The 20,092-nt window shown below is 38.9% G+C and overlaps 1 protein-coding gene across 4 annotated transcripts in view; it reads right to left on the bottom strand.

Annotated features, from left to right (window-relative positions):
- Positions 1-20,092, bottom strand: part of LOC111866275 (AP-1 complex subunit gamma-1) — a 48,830-nt gene that overhangs the window by 4,452 nt on the left and 24,286 nt on the right. For all 4 annotated transcript variants that reach the window (XM_023855065.2, XM_023855064.2, XM_023855066.2 and 1 more), the window contains 9 exons: positions 18,432-18,611; positions 17,073-17,219; positions 16,378-16,596; positions 12,995-13,213; positions 10,516-10,643; positions 8,853-9,132; positions 6,290-6,404; positions 4,196-4,327; positions 2,856-3,016 (listed from right to left, as the gene is read on the bottom strand). In XM_023855065.2, coding sequence (XP_023710833.1) covers positions 2,856-3,016; positions 4,196-4,327; positions 6,290-6,404; positions 8,853-9,132; positions 10,516-10,643; positions 12,995-13,213; positions 16,378-16,596; positions 17,073-17,219; positions 18,432-18,611 — 1,581 coding nt within the window. The remainder of the gene's footprint in view (positions 1-2,855; positions 3,017-4,195; positions 4,328-6,289; positions 6,405-8,852; positions 9,133-10,515; positions 10,644-12,994; positions 13,214-16,377; positions 16,597-17,072; positions 17,220-18,431; positions 18,612-20,092) is intronic.

The following is a 20,092-nucleotide window of genomic DNA, read 5'->3' as shown; positions in this document are numbered from 1 at the left end:
ACCCCGCAATGCGCAACGCGCGGTGACGTCACGAGCGGAGCCGAAGAGAGCCGAGCGGAGCCGAAGATAGCCGAGCCCCGTAACCTGGCAACTACGCAATGCTAATCAACAGCGGTGACGTCACGCTAGCAACAGCGTCCTATGCTATCCGCCACGTCACACTAGCAACAGCGCAAGGCTATATAAGCGGACCCACAGCAGTGTGATCATCAGTTGAAACATAGCAGCCTGCGAGTGTGCGACAACGAAGAAGTCAGCGAGCGGAAGACTTATTGTGTGCTTTCCAGACATAGTGATTGCTGTAGTACAGTTATACTCGGAGTGTGTATTTCAGGGAGACTTGTATAGCTCCCGCGTTATTAGTACGTGAAGACAAGTGAAGACGGTGTTAAGAGATTTTATTGTAGGGTTTGTAAACTGTGGAAACCCGTAACGTTGTGATAATTAAGAGTAGCCGATAGTTGTAGATTGTTCAATAAACCAGTTAACGATCTCTACGGCGTATTCAGTAACGTAAACACTTTACAATATGTTAGTTGTTTATAATCTGTTTTAAGCTTTCATTATGTCCACAGAATAACTCACACTATCCTGCTAGGAAAGTAGCAAGCAAGAAAGTAAGACAGACACGTGTATACTTCAAGGTCAGAAGCCACAAGTTACCATGAAGTTGAATGAAGCACCAAGTTTGGAAACCCATGACAATTAATGATTTATAGCACAAAATCTGGTGCTATTGCAAAAGTAAAAGGTAAAGCTGTCCCTGTGCTTAACTAATTAAGCACTACACCATGAAGGCATATGGGGGATTGGATATATAGATCCACATTTTCCTGACCTCGGCACTAGTTGGAGGTGAGCGGTCAGCTTCACGTTCTGGCCACTTTAACCTTGGAGAAATACCCCTTGGTATCCATTGGACAGGAGGTTGGGTGAACCAGAGCCAGTCTGGACGACGTGAAGAAGAGAAAATTCTTGACCCTACTGGGACTCGGAACTCTAACCCCTTGGTTGTCCAGCTCGTAGCCAGTCGCTATAACAACTAGACTAGCCTGGATCTTGCAAAAGTTCTTTGACAAAATGATAAATTATGTCGAGAGAGGAGGAGTCGTGTGAAAGGGAATGATGTGTCAAAATGTATCAGGTACTGCAGTTGTGTTTTGTATTTTAAGGCTGTTGTTGATTGAACATACAGAACAAACAACTGTGAAGCAGCAAAAAAAAAAAAAAATCAATGTCTCCCAAGGCAAACATCTTAATGTGGAAACAAGGGAATTATTTGTTGTCACAGACATCAGGCAAAGGAAAGATGTGACTGACATCAGGAAACATGCCTAAGGCACATCTGCTTAGTGGATTAATAATCATGTAAGAGACTAACGGACTGATGGGTAAATGAACTGATGATTGTCCAGAACCCAAGACCAAGAGTATTGTCAAGAAAACAAGGAGTGCTTATGCTGGATGCATGTGAAGGTCATTTAACAGTGGACAGCAGATCTATGATTCATGCAGAGAACATTAACCTAGGAAGGAATACCTCATAAATACACTGCCTACCTCAACAGCCTCTTATGAATGACATGAAACAAGAATGTTCCAGATGGCTTTTGGCTGGGAACCATGTTCTGACACCAACCAGAACAATAAAGCCCAATGCAGAACACTAATGTGTCAATGGCTCAAGGCATCATGGCAACGCAATACCCCAGAAGCGAGAGCCAAAGGAACGTGCCCACGTCTGGTCATGTGGGATTTGGGGTGGGCAAAGTGGTGCTGGGGCAGGTTTTCTCCGAGTATTTCGGTTTCCCCTGCCAATCTTCATTCCACCAATTGCTCCACAATCACCGTCACCTATCACCTACGGCTGGTACAACAGACCTCCTATTTAATGTTCCTCAATTTAAAGTTCTCCCTCAATCAACCTCCAATTGCACTGACCCTACAGCAGTAATTGCATTTTAAATTTCTTCCATTTAATATTTTCGTGTTCAGTGCTCAAATCCATTGCTCCCCAATGAAACCTTAAATTTGTGTTTCACTGTACACTGTGCTGCTGTACTGCAAAGGATATATACATAAAACATAGGTGGATGTGTTCATGCCACACTACGTACAATAGCATAGGAGTGCAGTGAGACATAGTCCCTTGGCATTACAGCCTAAAATATGTCTACTGTAGTGGCCATGATGAGGATTAATGTAATTGTGAGTGGCACGTAAAACTGAAGTATTGAAAGAGAAACATGTTTCACTGCCACCCTGTCCCATAAAAAATCTCTCATAGGCAGCTTGCTGAACAAACCAGAGAATCTATGGTGAAAAGACAGTTTCTGACTAGGCTGTGGAATGGCCCTAATACATATTAAAAACCATCGAGTAATGTCAACATTCATCCCAGTGTGTTTGCAATTATAAAACAAACCCTAATTTAAGATTTGAGGCTTTCACGGCGGTGACTATGAAGAAAGCAGTCTTCTGGGATTTGGCACCATGTATATGTGGTGTTAACCGACGTTTCGGAGGAACGTATCGCCTCTTCAGGGTAGAAGAAAAAATATAAAAAATCTGCAAGCGAAGAGACCGTGAGAACCGGTAATACCTTATATTTTCTTAATTTTTTTCTACCCTGAAGATGGAGGCGATACGTTCCTCCGAAACGTCGGTTAACACCACATATACACGGTGCCAAATCCCAGAAGACTGCATTCTTCAAACCCTAATTTTTCAGAAGCTAAATTAGGAAAATATCTGGTCTTATGCTCACGTAAGTAAAGTAATTTCTCTAAAATCTTCAATGTTCTCTTAAGTTGCTTTGCAAAATGTGACCAAAATATTTCATAACACTGGCTTACTTTAGGCACCGCAGCTTGAAACAGGAACTCGGTGATAGGGTTAAGGGTTTCATTCATGGCAGACATTCTGATCACCGTCGTGTTGGGGTTTTCTGGCAGACGTTCCAAAGAGAACACTATCTTCAGACCATTCTTCTCATATGCTGTGATACTTGGTAAATCTATAAAACACAGACACACAGAAATTATTGCTAACAACCATAACATCTTACTACTATCCAGTATCCCAGAATTATAACTAAGGTCTAAAGTCTGTTTAACAAAATTCACCACTCACAGCATGCAATATTATCCATCCTGAAATGAGAAGTGGTGACCAGTGGTCAATTTACCCAGCCTATTATCTAGAACAATTTACAATTTTTTGCTTCATAATGTGAACTGAACACGCCACGATCATGTGTTTACTAACATCTGAATATATTTAGTTCACCGACTAAAAATTGATTTTCCCCATAAATTCATGCATGATCAGCATTCTTAAGGAGGTCTATTATTACTTAAATATAAAAATTCAGAATTTATTTTGTAAGTGAGAAAGACAGAAAAGTTATACATCATGCTGCAAATGGTAACACATAACAGATGTTTCATACAGAGTCTATACGCATATTTATGACCTGAAGCTTACTATCTTCTTTGACGTGACAACATGTAAGCTGGTGGATGTTTACCAATACCCTGGAGGAATGTCAGTAAACATTTACCAGCCTACAAAATATAATGTCCCACAAATCAGTGATCTTCAAAGTCACTACCATCAAAACCCCAATCTCACATATTTATGTCGAGTTTCTGCACCAACTTTCATTAAGAACTGTTCGTTAGGTATCATCTTTAAAGCCAACTGCTAAAAATAGATTTTGTTTGACTGTGATATTGTTTAGAGATATTTGGTTTTCGGACTTTATCCATCGTCCTGGTTTTAAGATAACTAAGAAAAACACGATGTTTCGGAAACTGGATCTGTTTCCGTCCTCAGGTGAGGGAAAACACCTATTCTGTTGGGTCCCTTAGAAAGAGCTAGCCACAATCACTGGACACCTGAGCCTCACCTGAGGATGGAAACAGATCCAGTTTCTGAAACGTCATGTTTTTCTTAGTTATCTTGAAACCAGGATGATGGATAAAGTCCGAAAACCCAATATCTGTTAAGTGTTATACACCATCGTCAGAATCCTATAGTAACTACTTGTGATATTGTTACTTTACACTGAACAGAAAATTTACATTTAACTAATGTTGGAACATCTTTCTGGATATCTAGGCATATATGTTTGTATAACGGCCCGTACATAAGCAAATATGACCTTAACAACAATTAACTTCTTTGAACTCACGGTTTATAACAGGTTCGCTGTTCAGAAGACCATCCACTAAGAAGTTAGAGCTTTGGTTTGTGTTCAGGAGGATGTTGCTGTTGTTCTGAGGAGCTACTGGTGCAGAGGTAATACTGTTCAAGTCCAATCCGCCTGTAAATCAATACAGAAAAAAATATATGTATGACCACTGGCAATAACATGAGTGACAAGAAAGTAATGTAGTGAGTCTCTCTTACTGAAAACTGGGAAAAAGTAATGACAATTATTTGCAATGGATGCAGAAGTAAAAAAAAATGTAAAGCTGCACCTGTGTCTATCAATAATGACATGAAGGTGAATGGAAGGAATGAAGGTAAAGATCCACCACATACCATGGCACTCGTTGAAAGTCAGTCAGTTTCACACTTTAGGCATATCAAACCCCTTTACAGCCACAGCTACCATGGTGATGCAACCATGGTAACTTCACATGTAAGGGGCCTGACTTCAGCAGAACTGCCCTTAATATACATTTGCTAATAACCCAGTTGTGCTCCAGAGCTAGTATGAAGTTGACAGCAAAAGAGAGTGAGAGAGGAAATTTTTTCATCTGTGGGTAACTGAATCCTGGTCATCTAGTTCATGGTCAGTCAACTGACTAATCTTAAATAAAAAGGATGACACAAAAATCTCAATTTCTGGAAATCTCTTTTGTACTATTAAATTTACTTTCATATTACAATACCACATGCAATTTCATATGCCTACAACCAAGCCCATTACTTTGGAACTGCACTGTAATTGGTCGGAAGAATCTGGCATAAGCGCTACATCTTGTCATTTCATCATCAATAAAATAGCATTAAGAGGAAACTGATGTATAAAAAATTAAAGTGATAGTGAAAAGAGGTAGGAAAACATGAAGGTAGATTTATCCTTAAACTTAATTAAGTACCACACCATCAAGTTCCATGGAAGAGTCAGGTTCACACTCCTGCTGCTTTAGCCCCCGCCCTGGGAATCCCCACTTGTCCAGCCAGTAGCCTAATCACTATACTAACCAAAGCAAATCCACAACTCTCTTCAATGCATCTTTCAGCACACCCTCTCCTTCACTTGCATTTCATTCATGAAAGTCAGGACTGAATTCATCTGCTTCCAGACTGGGATCAGCTGTATACTCTCACAAACATGGCAATGAACATTCACACACTACAAACAGCTACTGATTTCTTGACTACCAGGCTAGTAGCTACTCAAGAAGGATTTTGCCCCCAAGGAGTTACTTTAGATAAATGTTCTGTATTCTGTACTGAGGGGGTGTGTTTCCCCATGCACTTAGACCGGTTACTGGTCCATTGTGCGTCCCCCTTTTAATTTCTACTGTCTCCATACCCTACCGGTACTGGTGCTTACTATCAGCCCCTTTCTGCCAGCGAGGTTCCAACCTCTTACTGGCAGTGGTATCTAATAGTTAGTCCCTTTCTGCCAGCAAGGTTTCTACCCTCTACTTGGCAGTGGTATCTAATACCTTAGTCCCTTCCTGTCGGAGAGGTCCCCCTTCCTCCGGCAGTGGTACCTGATACTTCCCCCATCTACCAGAGGAACTGGAAACTACTTGGGTGGGAAACTTGGCCTAATTTTGCTCAGAGGTCTCCTAGAGACATGAGGTTCTTTTACGTGCCATAAATCTACGACACAGGACCCACGGCTTAAAGTTCCTCCCAAAGGACTTGTTCCCTGAATTTTTCTGCCCTTAAAAATTCCACGACCTCCGCCGGGTTTTTGAACCCGAGTACCTTGAGTCATGAGGTGGGAACGTTACCCCTAGACTATGGAGGCCACTTAGATAAATGTTACTAAGGCATAATGCTACTTAAAAAGAATTCTAGTATACAAACAAGTGGAGTCTACTAAAAAGATAAACATAACCAATTTCTCACAAACAAAAACATACTACTGGAACTGCGCCTCCCACATATGGAACTGGAATGGTCACTTCACCTCATCATACTGTCAATAAATAAATATAAGGGAAACTTCACAAGTGAAATAACTTTAAGTTAACAGCACAGAGTAGGCAAACTTCCCCTTGCATTTCAATTATAGAATGACAATACGCCATCATCTTACCTAACAGATCAAGAAGATCCTGATTGTCTGTGCTGGCAGGTTTACTGGTTTCTGTCTGACGTGTAATATCACTCTCAGCGTTATCTGCACCTCCCAGTAGAACCAGCAGAGCATTCTAGAAACAAAGTATACAGTAACTCTTACCGTTCTCTTTATAATTTCAAGTACTGTAACATTTTATTCTTCTGCTTCCTTATTTCAGCAGTCAGTTTTGTTTACAAAGAAACATTAACACAGACAAATTAAAATTTCTTATTACTAATGATACTCAACATTTAAGCATGACCTGGGGTAGCATAGTTGGTATAGCGACTGGCTATGAGCTGTACGACAGAGGGATCAGAGTTAGAGTCCCAGCAGGGTCATGAATTTTCTCTTCTCCATGTCATCCAGACCGGCTGTGAGGCCCACCCAGCATCCTATCCAAAGGGAACAGGGGTTCTTTCCCTGGGGGAAAAGAGGCAGGGGTGTGAAGCTGACCACTCACCTCCAAACAGTGCTGAGGTCAAGAAAATGTGGATCTATACATCCACTCCCCCATATGCCTTCATGGCGTAGTGCTCAATCAGTTAAGTACAGGGACAACTTTATCTCTTTTTTACCTTACCCAGTATTTAAGAATTATATCTCATTTGTATGAAGATGTTGTGAAACATGATAGAAAATATAATTAATTCACTTAGTGGGGGGTGGAGTCCAACTGGGTCCAGTTGGCACAGCGGCCACTGACTGACCTATTGTACCTGCCCCGGGTGATTATGATGATGGAGAATTTAGTGGAATGAAGATTGGCAGGGGAAACCGAAGTACTCAGAGAAAACCCGCCCCAGCGCCACTTTGTCCACCACAAATCCCGCTTGACCAGACTCGGGATCGAACCTGGGCTGCCGTGGTGGGAAGCCAGCATCTAACCGCTTGAGCTATCATGCAGCCATGGGAAATATATGTTCTGATTTAATGGAATCACACTCTTCTCAACATTTGGCAAGTGTAATGGTACAAGAAGAGTACATGAACTTCTGTAGAGCAATGGAAGCCCAACTACGTTTAAAAGAGGGATAGAAAGCTACACACTTCCCACATACTAAGAGATGTGGCATGACATAGGATATGTTTCCTTTGAAGTCATACATTATGGTCTCAGTTAACAAGGTTCTTCCAGCATCATATATCAGCTGATTGTGAGATGTTCTTCTGTTCAAATCTTGGAGCCCTGCTTCTAGACTACTGATGCATGCATAATGTCTGATGCAAGGCTTTTATCTGTCAAATGCACCAGATATAATCCATCATACAGCTTACCTGGATGTGGATATAGGAATTTAAGTCACCTAAACTGTTAAATTAAATCTTAACCAGTCAAACTAGGAATTATTTTTATTGCAAACTGTTCTGTCATGATACATGACTATCATACATTTAATTAAACGGAAATTGACTCTGCTATAAGAAAAAGCAAGTCATGTAAAATAAATAATTCTGAATGGTCATTAATTACAAATTACTATCATATAAGTGCCTAAGCTGGAAGTTTAAATCCTACATATTTATCAAGTAATTAGAGTACAGTACAAATCATGAAACTTTTCACCTTATGTGACTTTTACTGATGCTTTATTTTTACCCAGAATATCTAGTTGAGGCCTTGAGGCAACAGCTGTTGCTTGGCAGTGTAATGCGCACAACAGTGGAAGTACTGTTGGAGGCATTTTTATGTGATCCGCTTTGAGGCTATATCACACAACCAACTGAGTTCAGTTAGTGCAGTGCAGAGAAGTGAAGAGTTGATTTGTGAGTTACTGAACAGCCAGAGAACTGTAGTCCAGTCATTGTGAGTTGCTGCTGTCAGAAGCTGGTAGGTGAGGCAAGGGGGAAGTTTGGGAACGAGTAAGAAGAACGTCTGCCACTGGAATCCATTACCAGGCAGTGACTGGTGAAAACACAGCAGACTGAGAACACTAGCGTGTGCGTAACAGTGAACTGTAACGTGTAGTCACAAGTGGTGTGTTAAAGTGTGCAATAAATTGAGCCACCAATCCAAACCCTGTCTATAGTCACTCTATCACGTGACAATATGAAGAGAAAAAATGCCACTCTATCACGTGACAATATGAAGAGAAAAAATGCAACAAAAATGCATTTTCATAGACAAGTGAATGAAGCTGAATGATGTAGCTGAAGAAAATTATTATTTCTCAATGTGGACTAATGTCGAATGTCACACTATATGGTAATGGATACTTGTTCGACTTCAGTTGAATACTGCTGCAATGGATTTCTTTAAGGAATAGCGGCGTTGAACATAGAACTGGAGAAAATTTTAACAGAGTAACTTTAACACAATCCTGGGATCACTGGAACTGAACATTAAATGAAGGAATACCTTAAAACGAGGCACATCAAATGAGGTTCACTATACTCTCAAAAAACATATAATATTTAATTGTTGTATGTCCATATATTGAGGTAAGTGTCTACCTTAAATGGTATTTGTTATACAGGGTGTGTGGTCTACAACCAGCCAATGGTCTGTGAGACTGCAACCTCTGATGTAAATACTCACCGAGTCCTGTGTCTCGGATTCACGAAATTCCTTTGTGCCATCTACAAGCAGGTTTCCCTCGTCCCCTACTGCATCCAAATCTTCTGATGTCTCGCCATTTGTCAAGGCAGCTGTGTTATTTGCATCAGCAGGTCGTGCAGTCTCCATGGGGGGCATCCTCTCCAGTAATGCTGGTCGCATATGCTCATACTTCCGAAATAGTTGAGAGAACTCCACACCACGCTGCTGAAGCTCAATGTGCAGATGGCTGCCAAATGTGTCAATGATTTGGCGAATCTTGCTGAAATAAGTCATATAAAAATATCAAAATAAATATATCTTTTAGTCAAGTACTAAATCTTTGTGAGTACATCACTTAAAACAAGTAAAATCTATACTGTTCTGAGTATGGGAGGAGTGTTACACATGATGAAATTAATGGATTTTAGTGCAGATGACTGCATTTATTGGCACTTTCATTACATTCTCCCTTAATTACAATTAGTACAGCACTATCACTGATTTACACACTTTCCAGTTCACTGCTGCACACCCGCTAGGATTCCATCTTCACTGGTTGTCTCCTGGCAACGGATCTCAACACAGAAACTAGTACTTCGCATCACTACGTCTTCTTGCCATTTCATGTTCAAACACCCTGGAACCTTGGAACTCAACTAAAACCTCTCCTGGACTATTTATGTTATCCCCAACAAATTAACACCAGAACAGACCAAAAGCTGATATGACCCAACCAATTTCAGTTTTACCTGATTTTCTTGGACTTTCCTAATGGTGTATTATAAAGCAAATTGAAAAGCAATGGTGATAAAGTATCTCCTTGTTTCTAACCATTCTAAATATGAAACATAACAAACGCTTACCTGCACAGACATTACTATATGTTTCATTTAAACACATTTTAATTTCCTGATTAGTTTCATGGGTACACAACACTCAATGAAAATATTAAACAATACCTTCCTCCTAACTGCATCATAGGCTGTCTTAAAGCCTATAAATAATGATGTACTGCTGTCTCACTGCACCCCCATTTTATGCAGCCACAGTGTTTCTAATAACTTATGAAATGACAATTAGTAACTGACAGAACTTAATTCTGATGAAACAGCCCTAAGATGAATGTTGGAAAATTGAAATTTAGGAAGATCATGTCATCGTGTACCATGATCATATGTGTAAAACTGATAAACCAAAACACTAACAACATATATGATACAGACAAGATTTATCTACAGCAGAAACAAAACCCGTGGGCACAAAAACACTGTACTGCAACAAGAAAATAACTGCACATGTAATAACTTGGGGGAGCGTGTGGAAAAACAGGAAAGATGAGAGGGAGAAACCGGATGAAAGAAATATCTAGCTGTAGAACTAAAGGAACACACACACACTGTAGATGACTTGCTCTTTCACTTTGCCACCATAAATGTCTCTCATTCCTGCCCGTGCAAGCATGAGCCAGGAAGTGTGAACACATACTTGTTTTGAATATGGGGAGGAGGATAAAGATAATAAATGAAAGAGAAATCTGGCTCTCATACACACATAAACATACATCTATGCATGCCCATGCACATGAACACGTACACATAGAAACACACATGGGATATATGTCAACATTCCCAACAATATGGTTTCTAGAACATAAAAAACTTACTCATTGCCTGCTTGGAAGCGTGTGCTGAGTTTTGTAAGTGACAGTAATGTATATTGCTTGGTAATGATTGTGTTCTGTGTGGACCACAATAATCTCTGGTATACTGCAATTACATCATCTTCTGACACCTGTTCAGATGTAAAAAGAAAACAGTAGTTATTACAGAATACAAACAAAAGCACGTGAATCACTTTGAATAACAGGTTTCCATAGGACTGAGGTCTTGCCAATGTAACCAACTTCTCGGTACTGATTCCTTTTATATGGCTGACCAAAGTAAATTCATGTAAGATTTCGTTACTTGCTTGAAGATGCAGCAATATACTCCTCTAAAATGCTTGTAATAATTTACCATGCTGCATGGCACCACAGCCCAAAAGAAAGTAATCTTCAAAAGATTACATGTTTCTGTAGATAATAAAGATTCATCACCATATTCTCAAATCCATGATCTGGACACTCACCTGAACCAATTCAATGCAGTCCAAATTATCACACTCTACTTTCCCAAAACCAATTTTAATACTGTCATCCTGCCCATATATTAGTCTCGGAACTGGTCACTTCCCTGTGTGCTACATGTCCTGATCATCTCACCATTCTCAATTTAACCATCAAAATATTACTTGATGGGTACATACAACAAAGCTCTTCATTATGCAGTGTTGTTTAGTCTTTTGTTACTTAATTTCTGAGGACCAAGCATCCTCTCTCCCCACCACAGTGTTCACAGGCACCCTTCATATACAATACTTTCCTAGACTTACATTTAACACCCACACAAAACAGGAAAAATTGTGGTTTCATATATTTTAATTACGTTTATTTTAAAACCAAGAGAAATAGCACAAACACAAATTTCAGAACTGATCATTATACAATATTCTGATTACGTGCAAAACTATAATTAAAAACATGGTGACAGAGCAAACCTCAGAGGTTACGGGCAATAAATTTCACTTCTACCCTGAAGATGGAGGCAGCAGGTTCCTTTGAAATGTCAGTAAATATGTACCAGACAATAGGCACCACATCCCAGAAGACATTAACCTCAAGTTATCAAAAGAACCTCAAATCTCAGGAATTTCATGTAGACAAAATCTGTATTGAAGAGATGAATGTTTCCCCACGATACTAATATATCTCATCTAGCCAGTGATTGCCAATGCCAAATGTCTGATCTCCTTCCTGTTTGTTGGTGATATAAGGTGTTAAGACTGGACAGACTGTACATGCAACCTCCGCCTTGGCATCCCTTTATCCTTCTGCAACCTAAGTAGTGAGGTCAACATTTGCTGCTGCTGAAGATGATGATAATCAATTCATGTTTATTTAGGTACAAACTTAACAGCACAGAGGCCAATTACGAAGTTATCACGAATAGATAGAAATACACAAAAATAATTAAAGAACAGAATACAAAATATGATACTCTATAACAGCAACAGCAACAGCAACAGCAGCAGCAGCAGCAGCAGCAGCAGCAGCAACAGCAACAGCAACAACAACAGCAACAGCAAATATAACTTATCTAGAATTTCAATAACAATTTTACTTAGCTATGACTTGATCTTATGATCATTTATGCGTAAGTCCAGGAGGGTAACCCATAAGCTAAATTAAAACTGAGGATTACAAGTTCACATTACTAAATATGGCATTACCAGCACAAAATTTGTGGAAACAGAAGTCAGTGCAACAAGAAAACAGCTTTAATGAGTTCTGTCTGGAACTCGTTAATTTTATACATACTGATATGGAGGCAGGATAGCTCATAAAAGTGATTGGCTACAGGACGGATGGCCACCACTTGGTTCTCGCAGGGCCAGAAATCCTTTTTTTCACTATATTCAGACCAGCACCTGGATTCAATGTCTCCTATTTAGTTTTCTAATTCCCCGTAGTACCAATATTTCCATCTGCTTTAACATACTACAGCTATGCATTCCACTCACAGACTGCATTTGTCTGTTTCACGCAGTTCTAAAAATATACAGCGTGAAACCCTAAATAGTATCAACTGATTATTATGTGTAGTGGGGATGAAATGTGTTTGTGGCATTGTACAAAGAACTGAATTTTTATGTAGTGTTCGGAAGAAATTGATTCTTTAAAAGGTTAATGGATTCCAGAGTTGTTCTGGGTGTGAACTGGCCAAAGCACGAGGATAATAATGTATGAAACTGTGGTCCCACTTCCCTTACTATATGCCTTCCAAGTATGGCACTAACATATGAAGGCAGCTTATCTTTTGCCTCTACAAAGATGTTCTGGGTATATTCCTGTGCTCTAATGTGACTGCCTGTGTTCTGGAATATTTTAGCAATTTCTCCCCTAAAATATGCACTAATAAGGTATAAATATAAAAGTTCACAGAAATTTACTATGATCTGCAATCCAAGTAATTGCTAAGGACATTCCTCAAACACACTATGCCCATGTAGCTGCTACCTCCATGTAAAACAAGAGATCCTCTCACCCTGATGGGGTTGTCTTCACTGGTAGAAGGTCCATATATAAGAAGGTCTCCATACTCTCCAATACACCAGGTGGCAACTTGTGTGAGTGGCTGCCGGTCCATTGTGTCCCTCTCCAGCGCGTGCCACAGCTGCTCTACAATGTAGCCCTGCTGTGATGTTGACTCTGAGACCAACTGGATTGTGCAGGACACCACATCGTCCCGAACATAGTTACCAGCCTGTAAACCAAGAAATATGCTCAACTCTCGATTATCCGGGGGCGGATAAACCAGTTTGCGGCTTATATGTTGTTTAATATTCATTCACTTCTGTTTCACATGGTGAGTTGTAACACTATTTTCGCACTAGTGTGAACTGAGCTCTGCATTATTTGGTCCCGTTATGCTAACACAATGTTCTAGGGTAGGGGTGAAAGAATGCAAGGATTTGTGGAAAGTTTCACGGACAGATACACCGCCCAAGTTAGTTTCGTTGTATTGATCTTCAAGTGCGTTAGCAAAATGTCAGGGTGTAAAAGGAAGCATGTCGTGTTAAGTATTCAACAGAAAAAGGAAAATGCCGCGAAAAAGTAAACAACAATATTAAATTTTTTTAAGTGTTAAGCGTGAATATTCATAAGAAGTGTTGGATGTTGTTGAACAATGTGACTGAAATAACTAATTCATACTTCAGTGTAATGTAAAAAATTATTAAATAGGCCATGAGATGACATAAAAATGAGGTTGAATACATTTAAATAGAGGTAGGTCTACAGTATTATGAAGGTACAGTATTACAGTACTACTTTTAATAAAATTTGTCTTAACCAGGTTTTCAATTAATTGTGATTTCCATCCCCACCATTATCCCGGATAATCGAGAGTTGAGTGTAATTACATTATGTGTTCCAGGGCACCAGCACAAGATTATAATTGATTCAGAGCAGACATTTTCATTACATCCTATAAGAGTAAGTTACTATATAGGGCAATTAAAAGTTCTAGCATAATACTTAAGGGGGTTATTGGGGAGATCACATGGAGCTGGAAATATAAAGTTAGTTGCTTTTAGATGCTTCTCAATTTCAGAGTTACGTGTCTGTGGTGACATCACTCTGTATCACTGTGTTCAATTGATGAGGGCTCTATGCTGAGATCATGTAAGCAGATAAGTGAAGAACAGTTATGAGACTTAAGTATATGTTACAAGAACAGTGAAGAAACAGCAAAACTGCCTGTATTTACTAATGCAGAGTTTGGTAATATGCACCCGGTATATGGTTTCTGTGATGGAAATTCTCTGGTTATACTGAGTATCAACATCTATATCCAAATTGGAGACAACCTCACCAACATGTGTTTGTTAGGGTGTATAATAATTTGAGAGAAACAGGAGGCTCATGCCACATGTATATTCTGGCCATCTAAGATACAATATGCAGGATGAGGAGGATGTGCTGAATATCATACAAGATACCCATCAACCAGGAATCATGAGAGTTCTTCTGCAAGAGAATTTTACCAGAATGTAGTGTGGCAAACTGTTGTGTTCATTCCATCTATTTGTGGCATGACTGCTACCAGGGGGCAAACATCTCCATCTCTAGTTCTCACAATGGGTGCCACACAAGATTCTGGGCACTCCTCAGTATGTGTGCTGCATGTTGTGCACCGATGAGGCATATTACTATAATAAGAAGGGGTGTACACAACCTGCATGTATGGGCAACGGAGAATGAACATCTACTCATCACTCTTCATTACAGCAAAGATTCAGCGTCGATGTTTGGGCTGGAATCACAGTCAGTTACGTAACTGAACCCTATCTAATATAGAATCATGGCAGTGCAATGTGCTACACTAATTTGCTTAAAGGAATGTTTCCATTTTGTTGGAGGATGTACTCGTACACATGCACAAGGGCATGTGGTTTCAGCATGATGGTGCCACCCCCCATTTTGCACAGAGTGCGCAACTGACTTGACAACAACTTTATGGACAAATGGATTGGCCTCCACATTCCTCTGACCTGAGCTCCCCTAGATTTATATTTGTGGGGATGCTTGAAGGGAAGGGTATATGCCACTAAATTTCTGACTTTAATGACTTAATTAACTTCATTCAGCTGGCTGAAGCAGACATTAGGAATCTACCTACACAACTAGTTAATGTCAGGGGCTTAATATGACATCACTGTAAGGCATGTGCTCAGAAGAAGGGAGGATCCTTCAAACATGTGTTATGAGGTACATTCACTGAGCTGACAAATACCCACCACATGAAGAGAACATACTCTTAAGTGATCACTGACAAATGATACAGAAGACACAATATGCTTTCTTTCTTAACTGTAAACAAGGTTATCAACTGACACTTTACATTAAAAATAACAGTATCAATTTAATAAATATCAACTATCATAATAATAGAAAGCAACATTAATGCAAAAACACTGTTAACTTCTTAACAGTTGTAAATCTGAAAGGATGTTATTTATATGTTCAGGTATGAGTACAAACTGACCTGTCCAACAACCTCCTTACATACTCTACTAGAGATGAGAATGACAACCTTACCACTTAGAGATGTGAACAAATCTGGAGCACATGTCTACAATAGTGCTCTCTGCAGATAGTTACTTAGCTACAATAATAATAATAATAATAATAATAATAATAATAATAATAATAATAATAATAATAATAATAATAATAATAACAACAACAACAACAATAATGATAATAATAATAACAATAATAATAATAATTTGTACCAATGCATTCACACATTAACATGTGAGTTGGCATATAGCCACAGGAACAATATTTCTAAACTTAAAGACTTATAAGAACCAGCGTGAAAATATATAAAGCTTAATTTCCATCCTAGTATTTAGGTATTCACATCTGATGCTTAATGTGCAGCTTCAGCTTTCAGGACGACGACCAGTCGAATGTTTAGCGTTTTCAAATGTTTTGGAAAACCCTGCAGTTGCCATCTTCAGGGTTAATGACTGAGAGGGCTTTCGTAGCTCTTGTATACCTCCCATATTAGGCAGTGTGTCAGAGGTGAAATTCTGACTGAACAGAGGAATGGGATGTTAACCAACAGGGTTAGTAAAAAGAATTGATAAGAAGTGTTTCAGCATCCAAAAAACAGGTGACAAACATTGTTCTGGCAACCAGGTGGTTGAAGGAAGTTTCGGCAGCCCAATGTTTAGGACATGAAGTGATGGAAGACTTCAAGGATTCAGCCTTCCCAAGAGCATCAAGTACAGCTTTGTAACTTGCTTACAGGCCTCTGGGCTCTGTTCCCATGTGGTCCAATTCAGTGTTCATAGGATACAATAACTTTTCCTATGCTTAGTCCCAAATACCTGCTCACCATATAATAATGAGACTCACCGCTACGAGCACTTTGAGTAATGTATCCAAGTGCCAGCGCTTATTGGGAGCAAAGCGCTCTGCTGCTAAAACAATGCTGGATGAGCACTGTGCTTTGAACTCAGGGTCAGCTTTCTCCAGAAACACCAGCAATTCCTTCATCATTGTCCGGATGTTATTGGAGTTAACAAGCGCAAAACTTAGTTCAAGAGCTCTCCGTCTAATTGAAACATCAGGATCCTGTATATAAAAAAATCGGTGTTAGAATTCTGTAGCTCTATAATAAAATCTTGCATACAGTGGATTCCAAATTTAATGTATTCTTTTTAAGGTTTTTCCTCATTTAGTGTAAATTTTATATAATCTCAGCCTCACTATCTCAGTACTGAACTTCTCCATTCAAGATTCTCCTCAGTTTACTGCTGAATTCATACCCTCTCAGAAAAACCTAAAGACTAGTACTTCACTGTACCAGTATGTTATACCAAACTATGAAGAGTTCATCTGATTTGCAGCACTAAACAAAAACTCTTAACTATGTATCTGTAGACCAAGAATTCCATCAGTTAAGTCCCTACCCACAGTTATAAATTTCAAATTTTGATTTGGTAATTTTTGTAATATTTTTGGAGTTCCTTAAAAGCCCTGAAAGTGCAATTATGACAATTTCCTTCATATAATATATCCATGACATAAAATGTACTTGAAAAGGATACCTTGAGGCACTCCAGGATGGTACTCCTATGCCGCTGCACAGCGCTGGTGTCAATGTACACAGTCTTCAGAAGTGTATTCAAAGCCACATAACGAATGTTCTTATCATTATTTAGCAGAAACCTTCCAAGAATGTTGATGGCAAGAACCTGAAGGATCGAAACATATCACAGCAGAAATGACATGATTTAATTTAGTTTGTCTGTTTAAGGTGGGAGATGAATAAAAGTAACCCTATACATCAAATAAACAAATATTTGTATATATACTGTTTCTTTGTTCGTTTACATATAGCATCAAACCATAAGATCACTGAAGAGGATATGGAGGGAACTGGTAATTGCATATGCTTGGTGGAACTAAGGAAAACCATGAAAACCCTGAGGTATGACAGCTGGTCACTAGGTCAAGAACTGAACCCAGGTTCACAAGTCTGAAGCAGGAGTGCTAACCATTTGACTGTGATGTTTGGTATAAACTCAAAAGCCATTCACTAATTTCTATATACTACTACTTCCTTTGTTAGACTTTACTAGCTGTTTGTTGCATTATTGCAATGATGCATGTTTACAGTCCAGCTGACCAAGCAATGCCTTTAATAATCATGCTATTACACCAAAGATAAAGTATGTGTGCCTGCCCTGTAGAAGTGAGAAATTAAGTTTTGATTCCTGGTTGATAAACTGTTACACCACTGAATTAAAAATGGCCACCATCCCCTTAAACCTAGGAGATTAATAATCCCTATTTTTGGACAACAAATGTTAGTAACCAACAAGAGAATACTTACTCTGCATTTTCCAAATGCATTATTTGTAATTTTGCATATCAGATTAGCCTTGACCTTTATTTCTTACAGATGCAAAAAAACTGATCTTAAATAAAATCTCTCTTTTTTACCATTAAAAAATGTTTAGTAAGATATTTCTGATGAAGTACAATTGAAGCTTCATACAAACTATGTTTTACACTCAACTTATATGAACCAAAACTAATCCTTCCAACAAATTATAGCACAGAATTCCAATACAAAGTTTCATCAAAATCCATCTAGTAGTTTTGCAGCTGAAGCATGTAAATGGGTGGGCATACCAGCAGTCAGACACAACTAACCCAATAAACATTCATTTTATGCACTTCATGCAGGAATTTAGGCGGAACTCAAAGCCATGGTGGCTGTAGTGGTAAAGGGGGAAAAAAAAAAATCATACCTAGCCAACAATCAAACACTGATCCTCCAGACTGCAGCTGGTCAATTCACTGACTGATATATCCTGACTCAAACACTTATGTGTAATGACATCTAAATACCAACATAGAAACACTTTTGTGTAATGAGATGAGGAAGCAGAATAACTCACCCTCAAGCCACTCTCTGACTTAATATCCATAATGGAAAGAACTGTCTCATAGAGGATTGTGTTGCCAACATTCTTGCTTGTTTCAGTGTTTGTTGCAACCTGAGCAAGAATGTCATTCATTGCTTCCGAGGCTTCAGCATCGTTCTTCCCCAATATCCTCAACAGACAGAGAATCTTAACCTGGACATCATAAAAAACCTTCAATGAATTCATACTTAATCAACTATATGAAGCAAGGTGCTTCTTGAGAAGATAGTCACTAAACTAGTCAAGAAACTTCCTGCCCTTATAGAACCTGAGGGTTCATTATCACATTCAAAAAAGCTTTCCACTCGTCCCTATCCTGAATCAGGTAATGCATCAGTTTATGCCTCAAATGGATCTACTGGGCAAATATAAATCACTCCGTCCAATGTGACCTATAAGTTTTTTACTACATGAAAACTTAACACCCTTACATGTTTCAGTCTCTGTGGACCATCTTCAGAGGGCAAACATCACTACAAATAGGAAACCACCATCACATAAGTTTTTACACGTAAAGTATGTACACTTCTATGCTACAACACAAAGTACACTAGATAGAACATTTCACAAACACAGCAGTTTCCTGGGAATGTAAAGTTTTTAAAAAATTGTATAAAATTTCTTGATGCCAATTAAAAGTTTTTTGGATTGTCAATAATTAAAATTCGTAAACCATGCAGGCTCGTGTTCGTCCTCCCATCGTCCCTCTTATATGGGGCAGATATTGTGCCACCTGGCTATCTTGATGTGGAGGTTCTTTATATCGTCCAGGGTTTGCTCGTGGCTACTGTGCTGTTTTCACTGTGATTTATATTTGTAATTGTTAGTGTGACGGACCAGAATGAAACAAATCAAACGGATCTACTGGGATTAACTGCCTGACTCCAGTATCAGAGCTCAAAGATTCAACACTAAAACCATAATCCACAATTAGTTCTATTTATCTCTTAACCTCAAAACTCATCTCCATAAAATTCATCTTAATGTTATCCTCCTACCACCCCCAGATTTCCTCACCAACATCCCATACACAATCTTTGCCTCAGCATACTCTAGCTATATCCCAGCTTATCGTAGCTTCCTAGACTGTGTTTCCATAAGGTTTGGTAATGTGTATTACCTACGAAATTCTTTGGTACATGATACCCTAAACTGTCCAATTCATCCTTCTCATGTCCAAATATTTCCCTAACCACAGCACAATGCATACATCTGATGCTTTTAGTTACAAGGAAATAGAATGATAATTGTTTCAAATTTTGTATTTCTGGAACTCCAAAAAATCAGTTTTCCAAAAGGATATAAATAATTCACATTATATAACAAGAAACAAAATTATTATCATGCATTCCAACACAGTTCACATTCCTTTCTTGGTTTACTTAGCAAGGCTTTGTCAGCTGTTTAGTTTATATATTACTAATGGGCTGATGAGTTTGAATCATGAAAAGGGAAGGCTGAGAAAAGAAATATCAGCATTTTGTCTTAAGATTTATTACAACATTTGTCTGGTGCTCACATTACCAGGTCTCTGAAATGAAAATTAAACCCAAGTCCTCCAAAATATGAAATACACATCCCTACTATTGAACAACAGAATTTTATAACACTGTTTGTACCAAAAAAAAAAAAAA

The sequence above is a fragment of the Cryptotermes secundus genome, unplaced genomic scaffold (genome assembly GCF_002891405.2).
Source record: "Cryptotermes secundus unplaced genomic scaffold, Csec_1.0 scaffold1025, whole genome shotgun sequence".
NCBI lineage: Eukaryota > Metazoa > Arthropoda > Insecta > Blattodea > Kalotermitidae > Cryptotermes > Cryptotermes secundus.
The sequence above is the reverse complement of the archived record's forward strand: the minus strand, read 5'-3'. Positions and strand labels throughout refer to the sequence as shown.